Raw genomic sequence first — 23,316 nt, forward strand, 5'->3', positions numbered from 1 at the left:
GTCCACTGAGTTCGACCTCCCACACCTGCCCTTCCTCTTAGCCAGCTTGGCCCTGTACCATGCTCATCTCCTGTCTCTACACCTGCTGGCTTACTATTCTGAGTACGTTAGCCACGTACTCAACTGAACCCTATCCCTGTTGTAGCACAGGGAGTAATCCTGAGATTACTACCCTAGAGGTCCTCCTTTTTAATCTTCTACCTAATTCCCTAAACTGCCGTAGCAGAACCTCACTACTCTAAGTCATTCGTGCCAACGTGGACAATGACCTCTGTCTGATTTCCTTCCCGTTTAAGGATGCTGTGTACCCGCTCAGAGACATCCAGGACCCTGGAACCAGGGAGGCAAACTACCATCCTGGAGTCCTTTTCATGGCCACAGATATGCCTATCTGTGCCCTTGACTACTGAATCCCCTACCACTATTGCTTTTCTACGCTTTGTACTCCCCATCTGTGCAGCAGGGTTAGTCATGGTGCCTTTGCTCTGGCCACTGCTCCTGCTGTCCCCTGATGGACCTTCCCCCTCATCAGTATCCCAAATGGCATACTTGTTAGATAGGGGACAGCCATAGGGGCCCCTGCACTCTCTGCCTACCCCGTCTGTTGGTTACCCATCTATATTCCTGTACCTTGGGTGTGACCACATATATGAAGCCATTATCTATAACAATTTCAGCTAATTGTGTGCTCCTCAGTGCTTCCAGCTGCTGCTCTAACTGATCCATGCATTCGTTGAGCTTCTGCAACTGAATGCACTTTCCACAGATGTAGTCCTCAGGGACACTTGAAGTGTCCATGATGCCCGACATTGTGCAGGAGTAGCACACGACCCCACCTATTGACATCTGACTCCCTCTTTTGGTTGTTAGGTTTAAAAACTAAATAGTAAGGCCCTTAATAAAATTTACTACTGCTACTTTCACGAACAGGCTCCCAAAATTTAATGTGTCTTCTGGTTACCACAGTTTGTTATTCAATATTAAATCTAGCTTGCTACCCTCAAGTAAGTGTGAGAAGAAAAAAAAAGAAAAACTCTTACCTCACAAAATGTACCTCAGAATCTACTCCGGTGAGCGTAGTAATGAAAGGGTTAAGGACACGAGTCATCTGATTTATTGTGAACCAATCAGGAACTGTGCTCTCTTTTGCAAGTCTGACGTCTGCAGAAAGTTCACCTGCCGCTGAGTTTAAACATCTACCGGACACTTCTCCCACGATTCCCGGACACTGCTCCTGGGATTGGCGGACACTGCTCCCACGATGCCTGGCTGCTCCTGGGGCTCCTGTGAAGCTAAGTTCCCGAGCGAGACTAGGCCTGAAATCCGCCCCGCACTCAATATAAACTGCTAGACATTAGGAGGGGAGTGCATGCAGGAGACAGCTAGTGAAGGCCATAAAAGCAGTTAGTGTGAGAAGGTAAGATTAAGTTACACCAGTTAGCAGTTGATGAGTGTCGTTAGATGTTACTGATCAGTTCTGTATTCGAAAAGGATTAACTGTCGAAACCCATTTAATAGTACAAATAAAATCATAGCTTTTTTTAAGTAAAAGCGATAGAACATAGAACAGTACAGCATTGAACAGGCCCTTTGGCCCTTGATGTTGTGCCAGCTTTGTCCGAAACCAAGATCAAGCTATCCTACTCCCTGTCATTCTGGTGTGCTCCATGTGCCGATCCAATAACCGCTGAAAGTTCCTAAAGTGTCCGACTCCACTATCACAGCAGGCAGTCCATTCCACACCCTAACCACTCTGACTAAAGAACCTACCTCGGACATCCCTCCTATATCTCCCACCCCGAACCTTATGGTTATGCCCCCTTGTAACAGCTACATCCATCCGAGGAAATAGTCGCTGAACGTCCACTCTATCTATCCCCCTCATCATCTTATAAACATCTATTAAGTCGCCTCTCATCCTCCTCCGCTCCAAAGAGAAAAGCCCTACCTCCCTCAACCTTTCCTCATAACTCCTACCCTCCAAACCAGGCAGCATCCTGGCAAATCTCCTTTGCACGCTTTCCAATGCTTCCACATCCCTCCTATAGTGAGGTGACCAGAACTGCACACAATACTCCAAATGTGGTCTCACCAGGATCCTGTACAGTTGCAGCATAACCCACGGCTCTTAAACTCAAGCCCCCTGTTAAAAAAGCTAACACACTATTGGCCTTCTTCACGGCTCTATCCACTTGAGTGGCAACCTTCAGAGATCTGTGGACATGAACCCCAAGATCTCTCTGTTCCTCCACATTCCTCAGAACCCTGCCGTTGACTCTGTAATCTGCATTCAAATTTGGCCTACCAAATTGAATCACCTCGCACTTATCAGAGTTAAACTACATCTGTCATTTTTCGGCCCAGCTCTGCATCCTATCAATATCTCTTTGAAGCTGACAACAGCCCTCCACCTCATCCACTACTCCACCAATCTTGGTGTCATCAGCAAATGTACTGACCCACCCTTCAGTCCCCTCCTCCAAGTCATTTATAAAAATCACAAATAGCAGAGGACCCAGCACTGATCCCTGTGTACACCGCTGGTAACTGGTTTCCAGTCTGAAAATGTTCCATTCACCACCACCCTCTGTCTTGTATGTAATAGCCAGGCACTTATTCAATTGGCCAAATTTCCCACTGTCCGACAGGAACAACGCCTCAAAATTAAGCACATGACCCTGCCAGTTGCAATCGAGACGTGTAAAGTGCATGAGCATGCGAGAAATCAGTACTCCCATTTCAAATCGGCAGAATACAAAAAACTCACGAGGCAGAGAGTGTACAGGCCATCGCCCGGATGCGGTGCCTCAGTATCGATGAAAGCGGCCATTTTGTGCGCTTTACCCAGGGCCCCACGCATGCACAATACGAACGGGAGAACGAGGCAGCCGAAAACCAAACTGTGAACATTAGCTGACTGCACTGCGCATGTGCGATGACACACGGAATGTAACGATGTCAACGTCATGACGTGCCCGAACTGCAGCACCGCCCACTTAAAGCGACATTGCCCTGCAAAAAACAGGCGATGTTTAAATCGCGGGAAGCCTGGACATTATTCAGCCTTGTGCAGGTCTGCACCACAAGTCAAGGGCCAGCGATCCCAACTCCAACGCAAACGCGTTCGATGTGCACAGCAAGGTTTACTGGATTCTGATCCTGGTAGCACTACGGATCCAGAGGACGACTGCCTGGAGTCCCCCTATCGTGTGGGCATCATCACAACATGTGAGTATGCCTCCTCAGATTCAGCAGGACGCCTATCTATCCTCAATGTGGATTTCACAGACGAATGGCATGCTGTCATACAAGTAAATCAATACAGCATTCAGTTCAAGCTGGACACTTGTGCTTCTGCCAATCTCATCTCTCAAGCTGAGTTTTACCACATTAAAAAGCAACTCAAAATTCTTCCGCCAGCCTGCCGGCTCCTCGATTATAATGGCAATGCCATAACTGCACTCGGATCTTGTCATCTATTCGTCTCCAACAAGACCATCAATGTCACACTGCGATTCTAAATTGTCAAGCCTGATAAGCATCCCTGCTTGGTGCCCATGCATGCAAGCTACTCAACCTCATACAGCGAGTCCATGCCATGTCTTCTTTCAATATGGATCTTCAGGCTGACATTGCTAACATCCTTTCTCAATATCCGGATGAGTTTGATGAAATGGGTGCTCTGCCATACTGCGACAAGATCCTACTCAGGCCTGATGCCACGCCTGTAATCCATGCACCATGTTAGGTGCTGGCTCCTCTGAAGGAATGTTTAAAGGCACAGCTACAGGGGCTCCAAGACCAGGGCATCATCTCCAAAGTGACGGAACCGACTGACTGGGTCAGCTCGATGGTCCGTGTGAAGAAGTCCTCAGGAGAGTTGCAGACATGCATAGATCCCAAAGATATTAACCAGAACATAATGCGGGAACACTACCCGATCCTGAAGCGGGGGGAACTGACCAGTGAGATGGCACACGCCAAATTCTTCATGAAGCTAGATGCATCGCGTGGTTAATGGCAGATACAACTGGATGACTGCACATTCAACACACCATTTGGCAGGTACTGTTATAACTGTATGCCGTTCGGCATTGTCTCAGCCTCTGAAATCTTCCACAGGAGCAGATGATGGAGGGCATTGAGGGTGTGTGTGTCTACGTAGATGATGCAATCATATGGTCCACATTCCCCGAGGAACACATATCTCGTCTCAAACAAGTCTTTTGACGTGTTAATGCAAACGGCCTCAAGCTGAACAAGGCCAAGTGTTCCTTTGGCATGTCATGCATCAAGTTATTGGGCGACCAGATATCCCAGCAGGGTGTGCAACCATATTCGTACAAGGTCAAGGCCATTAACGCCATGAAGACACCGGAAGACAAAAAGGCGGTACTACGCTTCCTCGGAATGTTGAACATCTTGGGAAAATTAATTCCCAACATGGCCTCACACACCACGGGTCTCAGGCATCTGGTGAAGAAGTCCACTGCATTCTAGTGGCTACACACCACTGCAGAGTGGCTCGAGCTCAAAGCAAAGCTCACCACTGCTCTCATAAGGAAGTGGGAGGTTTTGGGTATTCTAAAAGGCATTAAGGTGGACAAGTCCCCAGGACCGGATGGGATCTATCCCAGGTTACTGAGGGAAGTGAGGGACGAAATAGCTGGGGCCTTAACAGATATCTTTGCAGCATCCTTGAGCACGTGTGAGGTCCCGGAGGACTGGAGAATTGCTAATGTTGTCCCTTTGTTTAAGAAGGGTAGCAGGGATAATCCAGGGAATTATAGACCTGTGAGCTTGACGTCAGTGGTAGGCAAACTGTTGGAGAAGATACTGAGGGATAGGATCTATTCACATTTGGAAGAGAATAGACTTATCAGTAATAGGCAGCATGGTTTTGTGCAGGGAAGGTCATGTCTTACACACCTAATAGAATTCTTTGTGGAAGTGACAAAGTTAATTGATGAGGGAAGGGCTGTTGATGTCATATACATGGACTTCAGTAAAGCATTTGATAAAGTTTCCCATGGCAGGTTGATGGAAAAAGTGAAGTCGTATGGGGTTCAGGGTGTACTAGCTAGATGGATAAAGAACTGGCTGGGCAACAGGAGACAGAGAGTAGTGGTGGAAGGGAGTGTCTCAAAATGGAGAAAGGTGACTAATGGTGTTCCATAGGGATCCGTGCTCGGACCACTGTTGTTTGTGATATACATAAATGATCTGGACGAAGGTATAAGTGGTCTGATGACCAAGTTTGCAGATGATACTAAGATTGGTGGAGTTGCAGATAGCGAGGCAGACTGTCAGAGAATACAGCAAAATATAGATAGATTAGAGAGTTGGGCAGTGAAATGGCAGATGGAGTTCAATCCATGCAAATGCGAGTTGATGCATTTTGGAAGATCTAACTCAAGAGCAGACTATATGGTCAATGGAAGAGTCCTGGGGAAAATTGATGTACACAGAGATCTGGGAGTTCAGGTCCATTGTACCCTGAAGGTGGCAATGCAGGTTGATAGAGTGGTCAAGAAGGCATACAGCATGCTTGCCTTCATCGGACGGGGCATTGAGTACAAGAGTCGGCAGGTCATGTTACAGTTGTATCAGACTTTGGTTAGGCCACAGTTGGAATACTGCGTGCAGTTCTGGTCACCACATTACCAGAAGGATGTGGATGCTTTAGAGAGGGTGCAGAGCAGGTTCATCAGGATGTTGCCTGGTATGGAGGGTGCTAGCTATGAAGAAAGGTTGAGTAGATAAGGATTGTTTTCATTGGAAAGACGGAGGTTGAGGGGAGACCTGATTGAGGTCTACAAAATTATGAGAGGTATGGACAGGGTGGATAGCAACAAGCTTTTTCCAAGAGTGGGGGTGTCAATTACAAGGGGTCACGATTTCAAGGTGAGAGGGGAAAAGTTTAAGGGAGATGTGTGTGGAAAGTTTTACGCAGAGGGCGGTGTGTGCTTGGAATGCTTTGCCAGCGGAGGTGGTACAGACGGGTATGATAGCATCATTTAAGATGCATCTGGACAGATATATGAACGGGTAGGGAACAGAGAGAAGTAGACCTTGGAAAATAGGCAGCAGATTTAGATAAAGGATCTGGATCGGCGCAGGCTGGGAGGGCCAAAGGGCCTGTTCCTGTGCTGTAATTTTCTTTGCTCTTTGTTCTATCCATCATGTCCCTCTCCTTGGTGAATACCGATGCAAAGTACTCATTAAGAATCTCACCCATTTTCTCTGACTCCATGCATAAATTCCCTCTTTTGTCTTTGAGTGGGCCAATCCTTCATCTAGTTTCCCTCTTGCTCCTTATATACAAATAAAAGGTTTTGGAATTTTCCTTAACCCTGTTAGCCAAAGATATTTCATGACCCCGGGGCTCCAGTTGCTTATGCGTCAAGGGCTATGACTCCTACTGAACAGAGGTACGCCCAGATAGAAAAAGAGTGCCTGGGCCTCCTAACCAGCATTGTAAAGTTCCATGACTACGTCTATGGTCTACCAACATTCACAGTGGAGACTAGTGCATATCATTCATAATTACTTGAATGACATGACGCCCAGGCTTCAGCGCATTCTTCTTCGACTCCGAAGGTACGATTTTGAGTTAGTATACACACCAGGCAAGGAGCTGATAATTTCAGATGCCCTGTCCTGCTCCATCACCTCACCCTATAAACAGGTTGACTTAATCCGCCAGATTGAGGCACGGGTACAGCTGTGAGCCAGCAACCTCCCGGCCTCAGATGAAAGAGTAATCAGCGTTCGTGAAGAGACTGCCAAAGACCCTCTTCTGCAGCGTGTAATGCACCACCTTGCAAATGGCTGGCAAACAGGGCAGTGCCCTCGGTTCTTTAATGCGACAGAGTCATCGGACTCGAAATGTTAGCTCTTTTCTCTCCCTGCAGATGCTGCCAGACTTGCTGCGATTTTCCAGCATTTTCTCTTTCGAGCCCCAAATTGGACTGGGCAGGATCCAGAAATGGATATTTAAATGCACCATTTAAATGAGTCAGTTTCGCCTGGCAGCTGGGAGTAAATGGCTGCACCTGCGAGACCGCTCTGGGGGGCCATTTAGGACAGTTTGACATAAACATGGACCACGTCTAACTAACGGCACCTCACAGTATATCTCACAGGGCAGTAGAAACCCTGAGTGATCAGGGACACAGGGTGGTATCCTCGGACACGGGCACCTTGGCATTACCAGCCTGGCATCCTGGTAGTGCCACCTTGTCACCTCGCATTGACATTCTGACACTGCCAGTGTGCCTGGGTGGTACTGCCATGGTGCCAGCAGCGCTTCCAAGATGCAACTTGGGCAGTGCCATGGATCCGGTGTACCAGTTTGTAACTGTCAGCCGTTGGGCCTGGAGAGCGGTGAGGGGGATTTCCCAGCGGCCTAGAGAATGTTGGGGGGTGAAGAGAGGGTGTAGAAAGCTGGAAGGTGGTGGGGGAGGGGGTTGCTAATGTGGGTGTGGGGAATGATTGAGACTGTTGCGGTATTTGACGCACGAATCTGCGACCAGCTCACCACAATCTCTGAGTGTGGCCTCGGTGGGGAAGAACTCTCTGAGACCAAAGAAATTGGCAACATTTCGTTGAATAGCAGTGAGCTTCTTGGCACTGCAGCCGCCAAGAAACAACCTGTCTAAAACTCCCAAAAGTGGACTTAAACCTTTATCCGCTGGACCGTGTCCCATGAAGAATAAACAGCAACATCACTGAGTTGAATTCAAGCAGTTCGATGACTGCATTGTTCACTAAAAATGTTTATGCAATTGTGTAGTTTACAGTGGGAGTGAATGAGATTTTTGTTATTCCATTGAAAGAACGTCAATGAATATCACTGCATGAGCATGTTTATCGATTTTGTTTTGACATCAAATCTTGAATGAAGAAGTGATTGTCGGCATTGTGGCAACAAACACAAACACCTTTTGTTTTCTTAGCTTCAGTTAATTTGTGGGATAGCAAAATGAGATTTAAAAATTTGTAATGTGTCCAAGAATTAAACATGTTGATGGTTCTAGAAATGTCCTTACTTTTGATGTCTGAACTGATGTTGCAGCAATGGAAATGTAAGGGTATTCGCTGTGGTGTTCTTTGTTTTGCTTATTTAGATGGTAGGTGTTGTCGTGTTAATCACCCTGGGGTAACATGGACTGCAACTAAATGTTGTACTTGAAAGTAGACTCCAAACTTTGATGTTAGTTCAATACGCTTTGTTGAACTTGTTAAGCAGTGCGCACAGTTCTCTGTGGGTTTGACACTCTACTAATCTAAGCGTGCTTACTATAAATAACTAGACCAGACTAGCTCTGAGCCACGTGTAGAAGGTGCTAGCTGATATATACACCCTGACTGTCACTACAGTCAGGGCCGGCTCAAGGCACCGGCAACTCGGGCTGTTGCCCGGGGCGCCATGTGCTCGGGGGCGCCAGACTCGGGTCCCGCGCATGCGCAGTTGGGCCAGCGCCAACCAGCGCATGCGCGGTGGCCGCATTCCCCGCGGTCCGTCCCCTCGGTCCGCTCGCCCGCTCGGCCCGCCCCCCCCCCCCCCCGCCTCGGGTCCGCCCGCCCCGCCCCCCCCTCGGGTCCGCCCGCCCCGCCCCCCCCCTCGGGTCCGCCCGCCCCGCCCCCCCCTCGGGTCCGCCCGCCCCGCCCCCCCCTCGGGTCCGCCCCCCCGTCCCCCCCTCGGGTCCGCCCCCCCCTCGGGTCCGCCGCCCCGCCCCGCCCCCCCTCGGGTCCGCCCCCCCGCCCCGCCCCCCCCATGGGTCCGCTCCCCCACCGGGTACAGATTTTAAACTGTAATATTTTTTCTCTCCCCTGTTTAGTATGTGATGCGGGCAGATGCTACAGAGCTCACTGCGTGGCTGCTGTTCAGAGACCTTAAGATCTGTGTTGGAATACAGCCATTTTATGAAGCAGTGGAGTGCCCATTGAGCAGTGGTAGTTCGTTAAGGCCTTGGGCAAAGCTTATGGGTTTAACAATATCGTCAGAAGCCCGAGACACAAACGTCTGACGCCCTGATGTAAAGTCTTGCCACATTTACTGAAGACATTCGCTCACCAGTTCCCCACACACCCGCACCCCCACCCCCCCCCCCCCCCCGCCCCCGCCATGTGTGCGAGAATAAAGATAGAAGTAAGCCATTACTTGTTTGTATAAGTGCTCTTCATCTGTGGATTTATTAACAAAAGTAAATAAACAGACTCCGCCGCGGTGCTGGGAAAATACTATTTTTGGACGTAGGGTTTTTCTTTTCCTATTTTTACTAAATGGGAAAGTAAGTGAAGGGTTATTATTGTAAACTGGCAGATGTTTTTATGTCATAGACAGGAAGTCACCAACAGTCATGATGTTGTCAACAACCGCTTTCATTTCACTGCATCTTTAAAGTCGAGGGTGCTGCACAGAATGGTTATCAAACAAAATTTGACATCAAGTCACATGAGGCGCGGTTGGATCAGGTGACAGGAATCTTGGTCATTCATCAAAAAAGTAGACTAACGGAGTGTCGTAAAGGAGATTTGAGGAGAGCATTCCGGAGCTTCAAGTCCTGGACAACTGAAAGCGGGTTCGACGTTGAGAATGCGGAAAAGGTCGGAGGCCCTCTCGGCCCCGCCCCCCCTCTCGGCCCCGCCCCCCCCTCTCGGCCCCGCCCCCCCTCTCGCCCCCCCCCCCCCCGGCCACGCCCCCCCCCCCCCCCCGGCCACGCCCCCCCCCACCCCCCCCCCCGGCCACGCCCCCCCCCCCCCCGGGCCACGCCCCCCCCGGCCACGCCCCCCCCCCCCCCCCCCGGCCACGCCCCCCCCCCCCGGCCACGCCCCCCCCCCCCCCGGCCACGCCCCCCCCCAAGGGCGCCGAAGCTCAGCTTGCCCGGGGCGCCAGCAACCCTAGGGCCGGCGCTGACTACAGTTGTCACCAGTGGAAAGAGGCAGAGTCTTGATACCTCTTGTGTTTTATAGTGGCAGACCACCTTCTAGTTCTGCCTGGTGATTGGTTGTGTTCTGTACTGGGTGTCTGTCACTACCTGTTTGTATCTCATTATGTGCATGAGTGCATATCATGACATCTCCCCATGTTGGTTGCTTGGAGCATATGCAACAGTATTTACATGTGGAACTATTTACATTAAATGGCAAGTGGATGAATATATACATAAGAGGTGTCTAGCGTGCAGATACAGAACAAAATTTACAAGATAAATGTTTGTAAATCCAATCTCTGGGGCTTGCTTCTGATCCTTGTCGACCACCTGAGAGGTGGAGGTGGGGTTGACGGCTCCTTAACAGGCGGGATTGCTGCCAGATTGGTGGCCTCGTGGTGCGAGGTGTCCGGAGGAGGCATGACAACATATGGAAAAGTAGGATCTGGTGGTGGGCAGGCAACTTTGCCTTCTGTTGCGCCTGACAATGGAGCCATCAGCCATACAAACTACAAACGATCTGGCAGCAGCCTGTCGAACAACAACAGCTGGAGCTGACCAGCCTCCATCAGGTGGCTTGATCCGAACAGCATCTTCCGGAGATAGCAGAGGCAAATTGGTAGCATGAGCATCGTATGTCAGCTTTTGCCGGTTCCTGAGTTGCTGCACCTTTTGCAGCACTGGGGGTGATCCAGGTCTGGTAAGTGTATGGCTGGAACAGTCGTCCATTCATGAGGAGTTGAGCCGGAGACATACCAGTGGACAGTGGGTTGCTCTGTGTGCCAACAGCGCAAGGTTGATTGGCTGTGGAAGCAGGGACCATTGTCACTCATGACAGTGAGTGGAATACCATGCCTTGAAATGCTGATTAACCTGGAATGAGTGTTTTGGGCCTGGAATGTTAAGCATGGAAGAGGTAAAGGGGCAGGTGTTACACCTCTGCGATTGCATGGGAATCATGAGCACCCATGGGTGATGGGAGAGGTACTGGGTATGGTGGAGGAGTGGACTAGATTGTCTCTGAGGGAACAGTCTCTGTGGAATGCTGACAGAGGGAGTGAAGGGAAGATATGTTTGATGGTGGCAGCACGCTGGAGTTGGCGAAAATGGCGGAGGATTATGCTTTGCATACGGAGGCTGATGGGATGGTTGGGGATCCTGGCATTCACCCAGCATGACTGGATCCATGCCGGAAGGAAGGTGATCGCTGAATCGCACCCACAATTTATCATATTACCTGTTTTTCACTGTTAATTAACATTTCTATAAATGGAATAGATGACAACTTCTGGAGCAATCCAATTTTTATCAGTTACTTTTCACAGTAGGTTCATAGCTGTGTTAACATAATCCTACTCGTGACAATAAAGATTATTATTATTGACAGAAGAAATTCCAAATGTTGGTGCTACCTTTTGCACAAAAGAAATGCAACCTGGTCAACACGGTGGTTTATTGGTTAGCACTGCTGCCCACAGTGTTGAGGACCCCAGGTTTGTGTTGAGTTTGCACATTCTCCCCGTGTCTGCGTGGGTTCCATGCCCACAACCTGTAGAAGTCCAGGTGAGGCGGTTTGGCCAAACTAAATTGCCCCTTACTTGGAAAATAAATAATTGTTTACTCTAAATTTATTTAAAAAAAGAAATGCAATGATTATTATTTGTGTTGTTGACCTTATCTTTCTCAATTTATGTGCTTTTTGCTGCAATTAATTGGGGTATTGCTTTACTTCACTGACAACTCTATTATCATCAACAGCAACATCACCATTGACTTCAACATCAACTGGACCATCTACAACGGTAACCACAGCTTTAAACACTTCAGCGCCAACATCAACAAGAGAAACAACAGGTATTTTCAGTGCTATCAAATTGTATATGTTTAACCTCTGATAACTTAACATAAGAAGTAGGAGCAGGAGTAGGCCATCTGGCCCCTCGAGCCTGCTCCGCCATTCAATGAGATGTCACTAAACCAGACAAGTTCATGGTCCCTGCATTGAAAACTCTGTATTAAAAGCAGAATGTCTTTTTACAATGTTGTTAAAAATATCAGCCTAGCCGTGAAATTTCAGGACATCTCCAGAACACTTAACATACTTGAATTCTCATCTTCTCATTCACTTGCAATGCATATGTTGATTGCATAATCAGGCGTCAACATGATTGAATTCTTTGACTCATTTCAAATTTTCAGGTTTAATTTTCCTATCTCACGGAATTAATTGAAACGTGGAAACCACAGATGTGATCGTGCATCTTGTTACAGCCATATCTGCAATCAATGTTTGATGCCTAAACAAAATCTACAAACATATTTATGCAGTAATTTTATTATTTTTTCCCAATAATGGGTATAACTAGTCTCATAACAGACAACTTCGACAAGATGCTCCAATTTTATTGAAACTTGATAGCACGCAGTGTATATCATGCAAGCTTCTCCAGTCAGAAAATATAAGCAATTAATTCACTTCAGATGCAAACTATTTGATTGTATTGTCATTATTCTAGTCAACAATGCAAACAGTTTCAATTCAATTCAGTGATATTGGGCGTGAACCACCCGAACCGAGACGAGATGCTCCCGCCAGCGGGAAAACCGAGTGATTCCCACTGAGGCTAAGAGTGACCCTGACATGCCGTGCTGTGGCATTTGGATTTTTAATTTTCTTTGCAAAATCGTCTTTTCTGTGCCTTCCCATGACACACTGGGGTCTGTGCTGCAAATGAGAAGGATGGGACCTAATCTCTATAACCGTTCCCGCACCTCTGAGATCGGAAAGGGTGTTCCAATCTCAAATAGCTACTGCAGCCCTCTTGCCCTGCTCCAGATCATTGGCACCCTCCAGGGAACACACCCACCATAATCGCTGGCAGTGCTCCCCTCAGAATCCCCCTTCAACCTCCCACCCCCCCATTCAACTCCACACAGTATCCCCCCCCCCCCCCCCTCACTCCTGCCTCACATTCCCTCAGAACACCCTGAAATCGCTCCCTTCAGGCCCAAACTCTTTGCAGTGCCGGCCTGGGATCTTGCAGTTTGAAGCTGGTAAGCATCCTCCCAACAATTGCCGCTAGGGTGCTGAGGGAGGTCCTTCAGGAGAGGTCGGGTTCAAGGGAGGTTGGGGGTTCTTCCCTGGGATGGGGTCCATTTGTCTGCTCTCTCCATCAACAATCTTTGGATCCATTAAACAGTCAGTCAGTATGTCAAAATTTACGTTTTCACATAATAAAGTGAAAATTTTCTCATCTGTACCCTGGAACCATTTAAGCAGTCACTCATAATCTATTCAATACATATCCCTATAATAAAGTGGAAGTGTTCTCATCTGTACCGCTAAACCTTGTAAACCATCCGTTAGAATGCAAAATTTAAAGGTCTATGAGATGAAGGTAAAAGTTATCCATTTGAAGTGGTTTTCACGCAGTCAATTTCATTGCCCTTTAAAGCATAGAAGTCTGTGTGTAAGGATAAAAGGCTGAAAGCTTTGAAATAGATTGTTTACGTTCAATTTCACGCTCCATTGACTGTTGAAAACTTCTTGGTTGACAGGTCGAGTCAGTTTCAAAAGGGAGCATCAGATTTTTTTTTGAAAGCTCTGCAGGATTCCATTAGCTCAGGGGAACAGTGCTTTCCTAACCACAGTTTTTTAAATGACTCTGCCTCTTTGTTCTCAAGTGCTTCCCAGGAGATGCAGGGGCAGCTCCCATATGACCTGCTGGGTCCAACAGTCGGTGCAAACTTGGTTTTATCTTGAGATACAACTCCAGTTTTCCACACACTCACCAGATCCCTTGATTCATTGAAAGACCAAAGATTTCTCTATCTCCATCTTAAATATAGTCAATGATGGAGCAGTTAGACCTCATTACAGTCTTGGTCTAATCACAGATAAAAGATCTGAACTCAAAGGCACCCGAGAGAGACTGCGCTTGACATCCTGGCAGCAATTGATTGAATGCCCAAGCACAATTGGTCAATGGAAGGCAGGTTGTGAATTCTTCACTATTTGGATTCATGCATAGCACAAAGGAAGATGGTTGTGGTTCGAAAGAGAAAATGCTGGAAAATCTCAGCAGGTCTGGCAGCATCTGTAGGGAGAGAAAAGAGCTAAAGTTTCGAGCCCGATGTCTCTTTGTCGAAGCTCAACTAACGTTTCGCGTCCGATGACTCTTTGTCAACAAAGAGTCATCGGACTCGAAACGTTAGCTCTTTTCTCTCCCTACAGATGCTGCCAGACCTACTGAGACCAGCATTTTCTCTTTTGTTTAAGATTCCAGTATGAGTAATTTGCTTTTATTAAGATGGTTGTGATTGTTGGAAGCTGTCTCAGACCCAGGAAAATGGTGCCGGAGTTCCTCAGGGCAGTGATCTGGGTCCAACCTCCTGCCACTGTAGCACAGTCGTTAGCACTTTTGCTTCGCAGTGCCAGGGTTCCAGATTTGATTCTCGGCTTGGGCCACTTTCTGTGCGGAGTCTGCACATTCTCCCTGTGTTTTCATGGGTTTCCTCTGGGTGCTCGGGTTTCCTCCCACAAGTCCCGAAAAACACGCTGTTAGGTGAATTGGACATTCTGAATTCTCACTCGGTGTACCCGAACAGGCACCGGAGTGTGGCGACTTGAGGATTTTCACAGTATCATCATTGCAGTGTTAATGTAAGCCTACTTGTGACAATATGAAAGATTATTATTGTTATTATAATGCCCTTCCTGAAGGTCAGAAGTGGGAATCTTTGATGATTATTGCACAGTTTTCAGTACTATTGGCAACTGCTCAGATATTGAAATACTCCATGCCAAAATGCAGCAATCTGTGGACAATATTCAGGTTGAGTGGCAAAAACATAACAGAATCGCACAGTGAAGTTAGGCCCTTCGGCCCATTGGGTCTGCACCAACATGTGGAAAACACCTGACCTACCTACCTAATCCTATTTGCCAGCACTTGGTCCATAGTCTTGAATTTTATAACGTGCCAAGTGCTCATCCAGGTACTTTTTAAAGGATGTGAGGCAAACCACCTCCACCACCCTACCAGGCAGTGCATTCCAGACCATCATTATCCTCTGGGTAAAAATGCTTTTGTCAAATCCCCCCTAAACCTCCTGCCCTCACCTTGAACCTGCTCCCCTCCCCCCCCACCCCACCCCTATTACTGAGCGTTCAACTAAGGGGAACAGTGGCTCCCTATCCACCCTGTTCATGCCCTTCATAACCTCGTACACATTGAACAGGTCGCCCCTCAATCTTCTCTGCTCCAACGAAAGCAGCCCAAGCCTATCCAACCTCTCATCATAACTTAAATGTTCCAAACCAGGTAACATCCTGGTGAATCTCTTCTGCACCCACTCAGTGCAATCACATCCTCCCTATAATGTGGCGACCAGAACTGCACACAGTACCCAGCTGTGGCCACACCAAAGTTCTATGCAACTCCAACATGACCTTCCTGCTTTTGTAATCTATGCCTCGATTGATAAAGGTAAGTGTCCCATATGCATTTTTCCCCATTCTATTAACGGGCCCTTCTGCCTTCAGAGATCTATGGACAAACACACCAATGTCACTTTGTTCCTAAGAACTTCCTCGTGTCATGCCGTTCATTGAATGCTTTCTTGTCACATTACTTCTTCCACCTCAGACTTTTCAGAGATAAATTCCATCTGCCATTTATCTGCCCATTTGCCCATCCCGTCTATATCTTCCTGTAACGAAGACACAAAAGCTCACTGTTAACCACCCGGCCAATCTTTGTGTAATCAACAAACTTACTGATCCTACCCCACATAGTCATCTATGTTGTTAAAAAATTATGAATAATAGGGCAGGCAGCACAGATCCCTACGGTAGCCACTGGATACTGGCTTCCATTTGCTATAGCAGCTTTCTGTCAACATCCTCGGTCTCCTACAACTGAACCAATTTTGAATCCAGCTTATCAAATTACCCTGTATCCCATGTGAATTTGCCTTCTTCGCATGTCTCCCATATATGTCCATATAAACTATATCAATTGCACTACCCTCATCTACACACCTGATTACCTCCTCAAAAATGTTTTAGGCATGACGTCCCTCTGATAAGCCATGCTGAATATCTCTGATTAAACCTTGCCTTGCCAAGTGCAGGTAGATTCTCTCCTTCAGAATTTTCTACAATTGTTTCCCTACCACTGATGTGAGATTCACTGATCTATAGTCCCCTGGCTTATCTCTATGACCCTTTTTATATTGTGGAACCACATCAGCTATTCTTCAGTCCTCCCCATGGCCAGAGAGGAATTAAACATTTGCGTCAGACCCCCTGCAATCTCCTCTTTCACCTCCCATACCAGTCTGGGACACAATTAATCTGGACCTGAAGTTTAAGCCTGTCAACACCTCCAATACCTTGTCATTCCCTCTGTTAATTTGTTCAAGAACCTCACAGTCTCTCTCCCAAGTTCCATACCTATATCCTCATTCTCTTGGGTGAAGATGGATGTGAAGTATTCATTCAACACCCTACTAATGTCCTCTGGCTCCACTGAGAAATTGCCCCCTTGATCCCTAATGGACCCTACTCTTTCTCTGGTTATCCTCGTCAATTGATACACTTACAGAAAGCCTTGCGATTTTCCCTACTTTTACCAGCCAGAAATTTCTCATATCCCCTCTTTGCTCTGCTAATTGTTTTTTAAGCTCCACCCTGCACTTACTTTACGTCACTAATGCCTCCACTGATTTGCTCTGCTTGAACCTGCTAAATGCCTCTCTTTTCCTTTTCATCATATCCTGAATATCTCTGGTTATCCATGGTTCTCAGAGCTTGTTATTCCTTCCTATCACCCTAGAGGGAACATGTTGGGCCTGTACCTTCCCCATTTCCTTTTTGAACACCCTCCATTGCTCGTCTGTAGATTTCCCCACAAGTAGCTGTTCCTAGAACACCTTGGTCAGATCCTGCCTTATTTCACTAAAATCCATTCTCCCCAATTTAAAACTTATTTTTTGCATCTTGCCGATTTCTTTATTCATAACAAGCTTAAATTGTACTATGTTGGGGTCGCTACCACTAAAATACTCCTCCACCACCATATCAACCACCTGTCCAGTTTCATTCCCTAGAATTAGGTGCAGCACTGTGCTGACTCTTGTTGGACCCTCTACATATAGACCCAAAAGGTTCTCCAGCATACATTTTAAGAAATCCAGTCCATCTAAGCCTGTAAAACTATGACTATCCCAATTAACGTTGGGAAAGTTGAAATACGCTAATATAATTACGCTATTATTATTTTTACACACTTCTGCGAAGTGTGCACATATTTGGTCCTCCGTTTCCCGCTGACTATCTGGAGGTCCATAGTAAATACCTAGCAATGTGGCTGCCCCTTTTTTATTCCTAAGCTCTACCCACAAAGTTTCATTTGATGCCCCCTCCAACATATCATCTCTCCTTACTGCTCGACTAATAATGCAATGCCTCCTCCACTTTTACCCCTCTATATCCCGGAATGTTGAGCTGCCAATCCTCAATCACATCTCTGTGATAGTTACAATATCACATTCCATCTGCCAATCCTTTCCCTTAACTCATCTGTTTTATATGCCACGCAAGTTCCAGCTATTGACCATCTCTAACGAGGAGACATCTAACAATTGCCCATTCAGTGGCATTCACTGGGTTATCATTGACCAGATACTAAACTGGACCAGCCAAATGAATATAGTGACACCAACAACAAGTCGACGGCTAGATTTCTGATGTGACCAACTCTTCTCATTCCCCATAGCCTGTCCACCTTATTCAGGGCAGGAACCAGGAGTGTAATGGAAGGCTGTCCAGTTCCCTGAATAATTGTGACTCCAACAACACTCCAACAACACTCAAAATACCTAATACCACCCAAGACAAAGCAGCCCACTTGAGGAGCACTCCAAATATTTTTAAAAAATCTTTATTCTCCTCATTTTCAACATTTTCATCAAATTTACAAAAGAAAAAACAAACAAAAACAAATACAATAACAATCCCCCAAACAAAACAACACCCCGCTCATTGTACAGACCAAAACATCCACCCGTACATTCCAGGTAAAAAATGAACAATCAGTAAACAGCGTAATTAAGAACAACAATAGCCCTAATCCCTCCCTTCCTCCCTCCGAATGTTTGATGGCAACCAATTCTCGAAAGTGCCCAGCGTTGGAGCGGCGTGGCGGGACTGGCGCGCACCCACACCTATTCTCTGATCCCGCGCCGGATCAGAGAATTCCGGCCATGGTTTCCCCTAATCGGCGTCTTCCCTGACCCAGCCCCAGCTTAAAATGCTGTCTCAACTGCCACCAAATCTTCAGTGTGGCCATTACCACCAGACTCCAAGAGTACTTGCCCGGAGCCCTCTGGAGCGATGCTGTTACCAGCGCCCTCAACCCCGTCCCCTACACAGACCCTTCTCCATTCAACCCACCGGGACTCCCCCCCCCACCAACCAATTCCTCACCTTTTTGGCATTTGCCCAATAGTAATAGAATAAATTCAGAGGCCCAAGCCTTGCACCTGCCGCTCTCTCTTCCACCTTCCTAACACTGGTTACCTCCCCCACCCAAATAAACTCACCCGAAGGAGGACTGCGCTCTGAAAGCTAGTGATTCCACATAAACCTGGTGGAATTTAACCTGGTGTTGTAAGACCTCATACAAATTTTAAAAAGTGATTGATATGTTCACTTCATTAAAGAACTGCAAAAAGACTGGCAGACACGGAAATAGAAACAGGAATTGTGGGAACAATTGATTTTAATCACCTGCACCCGCCTGCCAGTGACAGAGTGAGGAAACCCCATCTTGTCAAATCCGCATTCACTCTCCCCACCAAGCTAGTAAAATTGTATCTATGGAGCCCGCCCCCCCCGTCCCATACTCTCAAACACCTTAAGTATTTGTGCTTCTCCACAAATTGGATGCCTCGCACTCCCGGTCAGGACATCCACAGAATATTCTCTCTTCCCCAGGTTCAGTTTAGATCCTGAAAAAGACCCAAATCTTCAGTGAAACTCCATTATGTTCCCCACTGACGCACTTGGCTCTGTTATATCTGTAACAATAAACCGTCCACATATAGAGACACCCTGGGCGTGATTCTCCGCACCCGGGAGAAATCGTGAGGCTGGCGTCAAAAACGGGCGGGTTTAACGCCAGCCTCCGCCCCCCCTACCGGGAACCGATTCTGGTCCCCGGTCGGGGCTAGCATCCCGCGGCCGTGAACTCCGGCATCGCGGGCTTAACGAATTTCGTTAAGCCCGCTAGCCAGAGTTTGCGACGGCTGACGCGTCAGATGACGTCAGCCGCGCATGCGCGGATTGGACGACTCCAACCCGCCTATGCGCGGATGATGTCATCACGCATTTGCGTGAAACCCGCGCATGCGCGGGCCGGTATGCCCCTCAGCCGCCCCGCGAATGGATACAGCGGGGCGGCGGAAGGATAAAGAGTGCGCGGGGTAAGTACCCGCTGCCCACGATCGGTGCCCACCGATCGCGGGCCTATGGCACCCTTGGCACGGCCGTGGTACTGCCGTGCCAATCGGTGCCATGGTTCCCCAGATCGGGACTTTACGGCCGTTTTTACGAACGGTCAGACCAGGTGTGTTTGACGTTCATAAAAACGGTCGTAAAGGCCTTGGAATTCAGCCCATCGGCCAGCTGAGAATCGCTGCTCGCCGTAAAAAAACGGCGGGCAGCGATTCGTGTCGGGAGGCGGGCGTGGGGGGGGGGAGAATAGCGGGAGGGCGTCAGACCAGCGTGGCCATAAAAATTTACGCCGCCCACTATTCTCCGCACCGTCGTGAATGCGGAGAATTGCGCCCCCTATGTTCCAGCCACTCCCCCCTCCCTGCCGTAATATTCCCTTCTGTGGTGTTCTTTGTGATTCTGTTATCAGGGTGAGTTTTGTTGTGTTCACAAAGACCACAGAAGCTAAGTTCATTGACAAAGCTAACTTTTATTTACATTATTTATTAAAGCTCAACCACTTATTTATTTAGTAAACAATAATCTAGCAATCTACAATCTGCACTCTACTAACACTTCTCTAGACTCAATCCATATCTATAACTGTACTCTACAGTCTCTCGACCTCTCCTCTATACTCTCTCCAGCCCTCTCCCAGAAGCCTGTGAGTCAGTGCTTTCTATTGTTCTACATCTAGCTCCATCTGGTGGTTAATTATGATATGACATTAACCCTTGTATTCTGAACATTTCACATAATGTTCACATCCCCCTTTCTTTGAGAAAAATGTTAAAAATTGTTTTTAGAGTACCCAATTATTTTTGTCCAATTAAGGGGCAATTTAGCGTGGCCAGTCCACCTAACCTGCACATCTTTGGGTTGTGGGGGGTGAAACCCATGCAAACACAGGGAGAATGTGTAAACTCCACACAGACAGTGACCCAAGGCCGGTCGAATCCGGGTCCTCAGCACCGTAGGCAGCAGTGCTAACCACTTTGCCACATGCGCCCCTTTTCTAACTTTTTTTTACATATACATTGTCGAGAATGCATTCATATAGTTCATGCATAATGTTATACTGTATTACATATCATAATTGCAATTACAGAGTTGCAGTCCTCAGTGCATTACAAGTTCCGGCGATTAGGTGGTTTTCTTGTCCTTTTTGACCTTCTCAATGCACTTGCAGTGTCATTGGAATTGTTTCTTATCTGTTACTTATATCATACAATCGTGGTACAACCTCAATTAACACTTTTGCAATGTCCAACCAACCAGCATCTGGATTTTGTATCCTGACGACATCTCCTTCTTTCAGTGGCGGTAATTGTTTTGCATGCCTGTCACAGTATTCCTTTTGCTTGCATCGCTGTTGCTTTATTTTTTCAAGTATTAACTGCTCATCCTTGGAATTGTTATGGCAGGCAATGTCGTACGAATCATCCTTCCCATGAGCATCTGGGCAGGAGACAATCCTGACGACAAAGGAGTAGCTCTGTAGCTTAACAATGCTAGTGAAACATCCTTTTTTTTATCATCAAATGCCTTTTTCAACAGTTGTTTTACTATTCCGATGCCTTTCTCGGCTTTCCAATTGGATTGGGGATATAATTGACTGGAGATAACAATAATAATCTTTATTGTCACATTAACCCTGCAATGAGGCAGTGGGGCAATGAGCAGCACAGTGGCTAGCACTGTGGCTTCACAGCACCAGGGTCACAGGTTTGATTCCCAGCTGGGTCACTGTCTGTGCGGAGTCTACACATTCTCCCCATGTCTGCGTGGTGCTCCGGTTTCCTCACATAGTCCAAAGACTTGCAGGTTAGGTGGATTGGCCATGCCAAATTGGCAGTGTCCAAAAGGGTTAGGAGGGGTTATTAGGTTACGGGGGTAGGGTGGAAGAATACTGTGACAGGCATGCAAAACAATTACCGCCACTGAAAGAAGGAGATGTCGTCAGGATACAAAATCCAGAGGCTTAAAATGGGTCAGAGCAGACTCGATGGACCAAATGGCCTACTTCTGCAGTGTATGTTCTGTGAAGTTACTGTGAAAAGCCCTTAGTTGCCACATTCCGGTGCCTGTTCGGATACACAGATTAAGAATTCAGAATGTCCAAATTATCTTCAAGCACGTCTTTCGGGACTTGTGGGAGGAAACTGGAGCACCCGGAGGAAACCCACGCAGCCACAGGGAGAACTTGCAGACTCCACACAGATCGTGGTCCCAGCCAGCAATCGAGCCTGGGAACCTGGCACTGTGAAGCAGCAGTGCTAACCATTGTGCTACCACGCTGATAACGTGTTGGAAGTTATATGCTTCTGCAAATGACAACTATTCCCAACTACTGAAAGATGGTCCATTATCCGTCACGACTTTTAATAGAACGCCATGTCGAGCATACACAGACTTCACCACTCTTATGACTGAGTGAGCTGTTGAATTTGACAACGTTATGACGTCAGGATAATTAGAATAGTAATCAATGATTATTAAATAATCAGTCTCTCCAAAATGGAACAGATCCATCCCAACCTCTGACTATGGGTTTGTGATTATCTCGTACGACATTGCCTGCCATAACAATTCCAAAGATTTCTTCACACTGGGATGGGTGATGTGTTTGACAGACACTATACTCATGTACGTAGTTGTCAACATCTCTATTGATGCCTGGCCAATATACTGACAGCCTGGCATGTCTTCGACACTTCTCTATCCCTTGATGCCCTTCATGGATCTTTTCCAGAACACTTCTTCGTAGGAATGACGGTATTATAATTCTGTCTCCTTACAACAGGAATCCATTTATATCAGGCCATCCTTGATACTTTGAACGGGCGGCATGGTGGCTCAATGGTTAGCACTGGTGCTTACAGCACTGTGGACCTGGGTTCTGTGGAGTTTGCACATTCTCCCCGTGTCTACGTGGGTTTCACCCCCACTACCCAAAGATGTGCTCATTAGGTGGATTGGCCATACCAAATTACCGCTTAATTGGAAAAAAAATAATTGGTACTCTAAATTTGGGGGAAGAAAATCCTTGATACTTTGAAAACTGTTGCATCTGTCATTAAGGCCACCCTTCCCTTAGGGTTTTTATCACCCATTGAAGTATGGTGTATTTTTCAGTTTCATCCCGTATTATACTTAGCTTTCCATCAGACACAGGTAACATGTCTGCGACAAATGTGGCATGTGCTTCCACATTGAGTACTGCTTCCGATGCTTTCCCATCATTGTAACTCCGACTAGTTCTTTCCCCTCAGCTTCATGCTGAGATGTGTTGGCAGTCTGATTTCTTTGCGCCAAATTTAATTTAATGCATACATCTAACCCTAATTAGTGATGACTTTGTATCATCCACAAGTTTAAATTCCAATGGCATACAGATGTCACTTCTGTACCGTGAGGCAGCAGGAACATTTTGTTACTATTACATTCCCGTTGGAATCTGTCAACCTACAGTTTGATTTTTTAATTCTTGGAATCTTTTTCACTTGTTTTAGATCTGCCTCTGTGATTAACACTGCATGTGCACCCGTATCCAGTATTGCATGGGCACCCGTATTGAATGGAACATCAGACCCATTAATATTAAATGTTACAGTCCAATCTTTAATTAAATCAGAGAGTTGAAATTCGTTCTAACATCAATGTCCAGTGCATTAATTCTGGTTATCGCTTCTACGATGAAGTTATCCTGCAGAGTAAATTTAGAGGATTAATTATTTGAAGTTAACATTTTTTCTTCAGGTCCCAGTTCCTTCATTTGGTATACTCTGTACCTTTTTATATCTATGGAACGGTGTTTTAGAGTTGTTTGCCAGCATCGCTGAAGTAAAACGGCATTGTGAGGCAAAATGATTAAACTTG

The 23,316-nt window shown here is 46.9% G+C and overlaps 1 protein-coding gene across 1 annotated transcript in view; it reads left to right on the top strand.

The window, feature by feature from the left end:
* LOC119975485 (serine-rich adhesin for platelets-like) overlaps positions 1-23,316 on the top strand; it is a 117,524-nt gene that overhangs the window by 55,360 nt on the left and 38,848 nt on the right. The window contains exon 13 of the mRNA XM_038815217.1: positions 11,697-11,792. Coding sequence (XP_038671145.1) covers positions 11,697-11,792 — 96 coding nt within the window. The remainder of the gene's footprint in view (positions 1-11,696; positions 11,793-23,316) is intronic.

This window comes from Scyliorhinus canicula, chromosome 13 (assembly GCF_902713615.1).
Source record: "Scyliorhinus canicula chromosome 13, sScyCan1.1, whole genome shotgun sequence".
Classification (NCBI taxonomy): domain Eukaryota; kingdom Metazoa; phylum Chordata; class Chondrichthyes; order Carcharhiniformes; family Scyliorhinidae; genus Scyliorhinus; species Scyliorhinus canicula.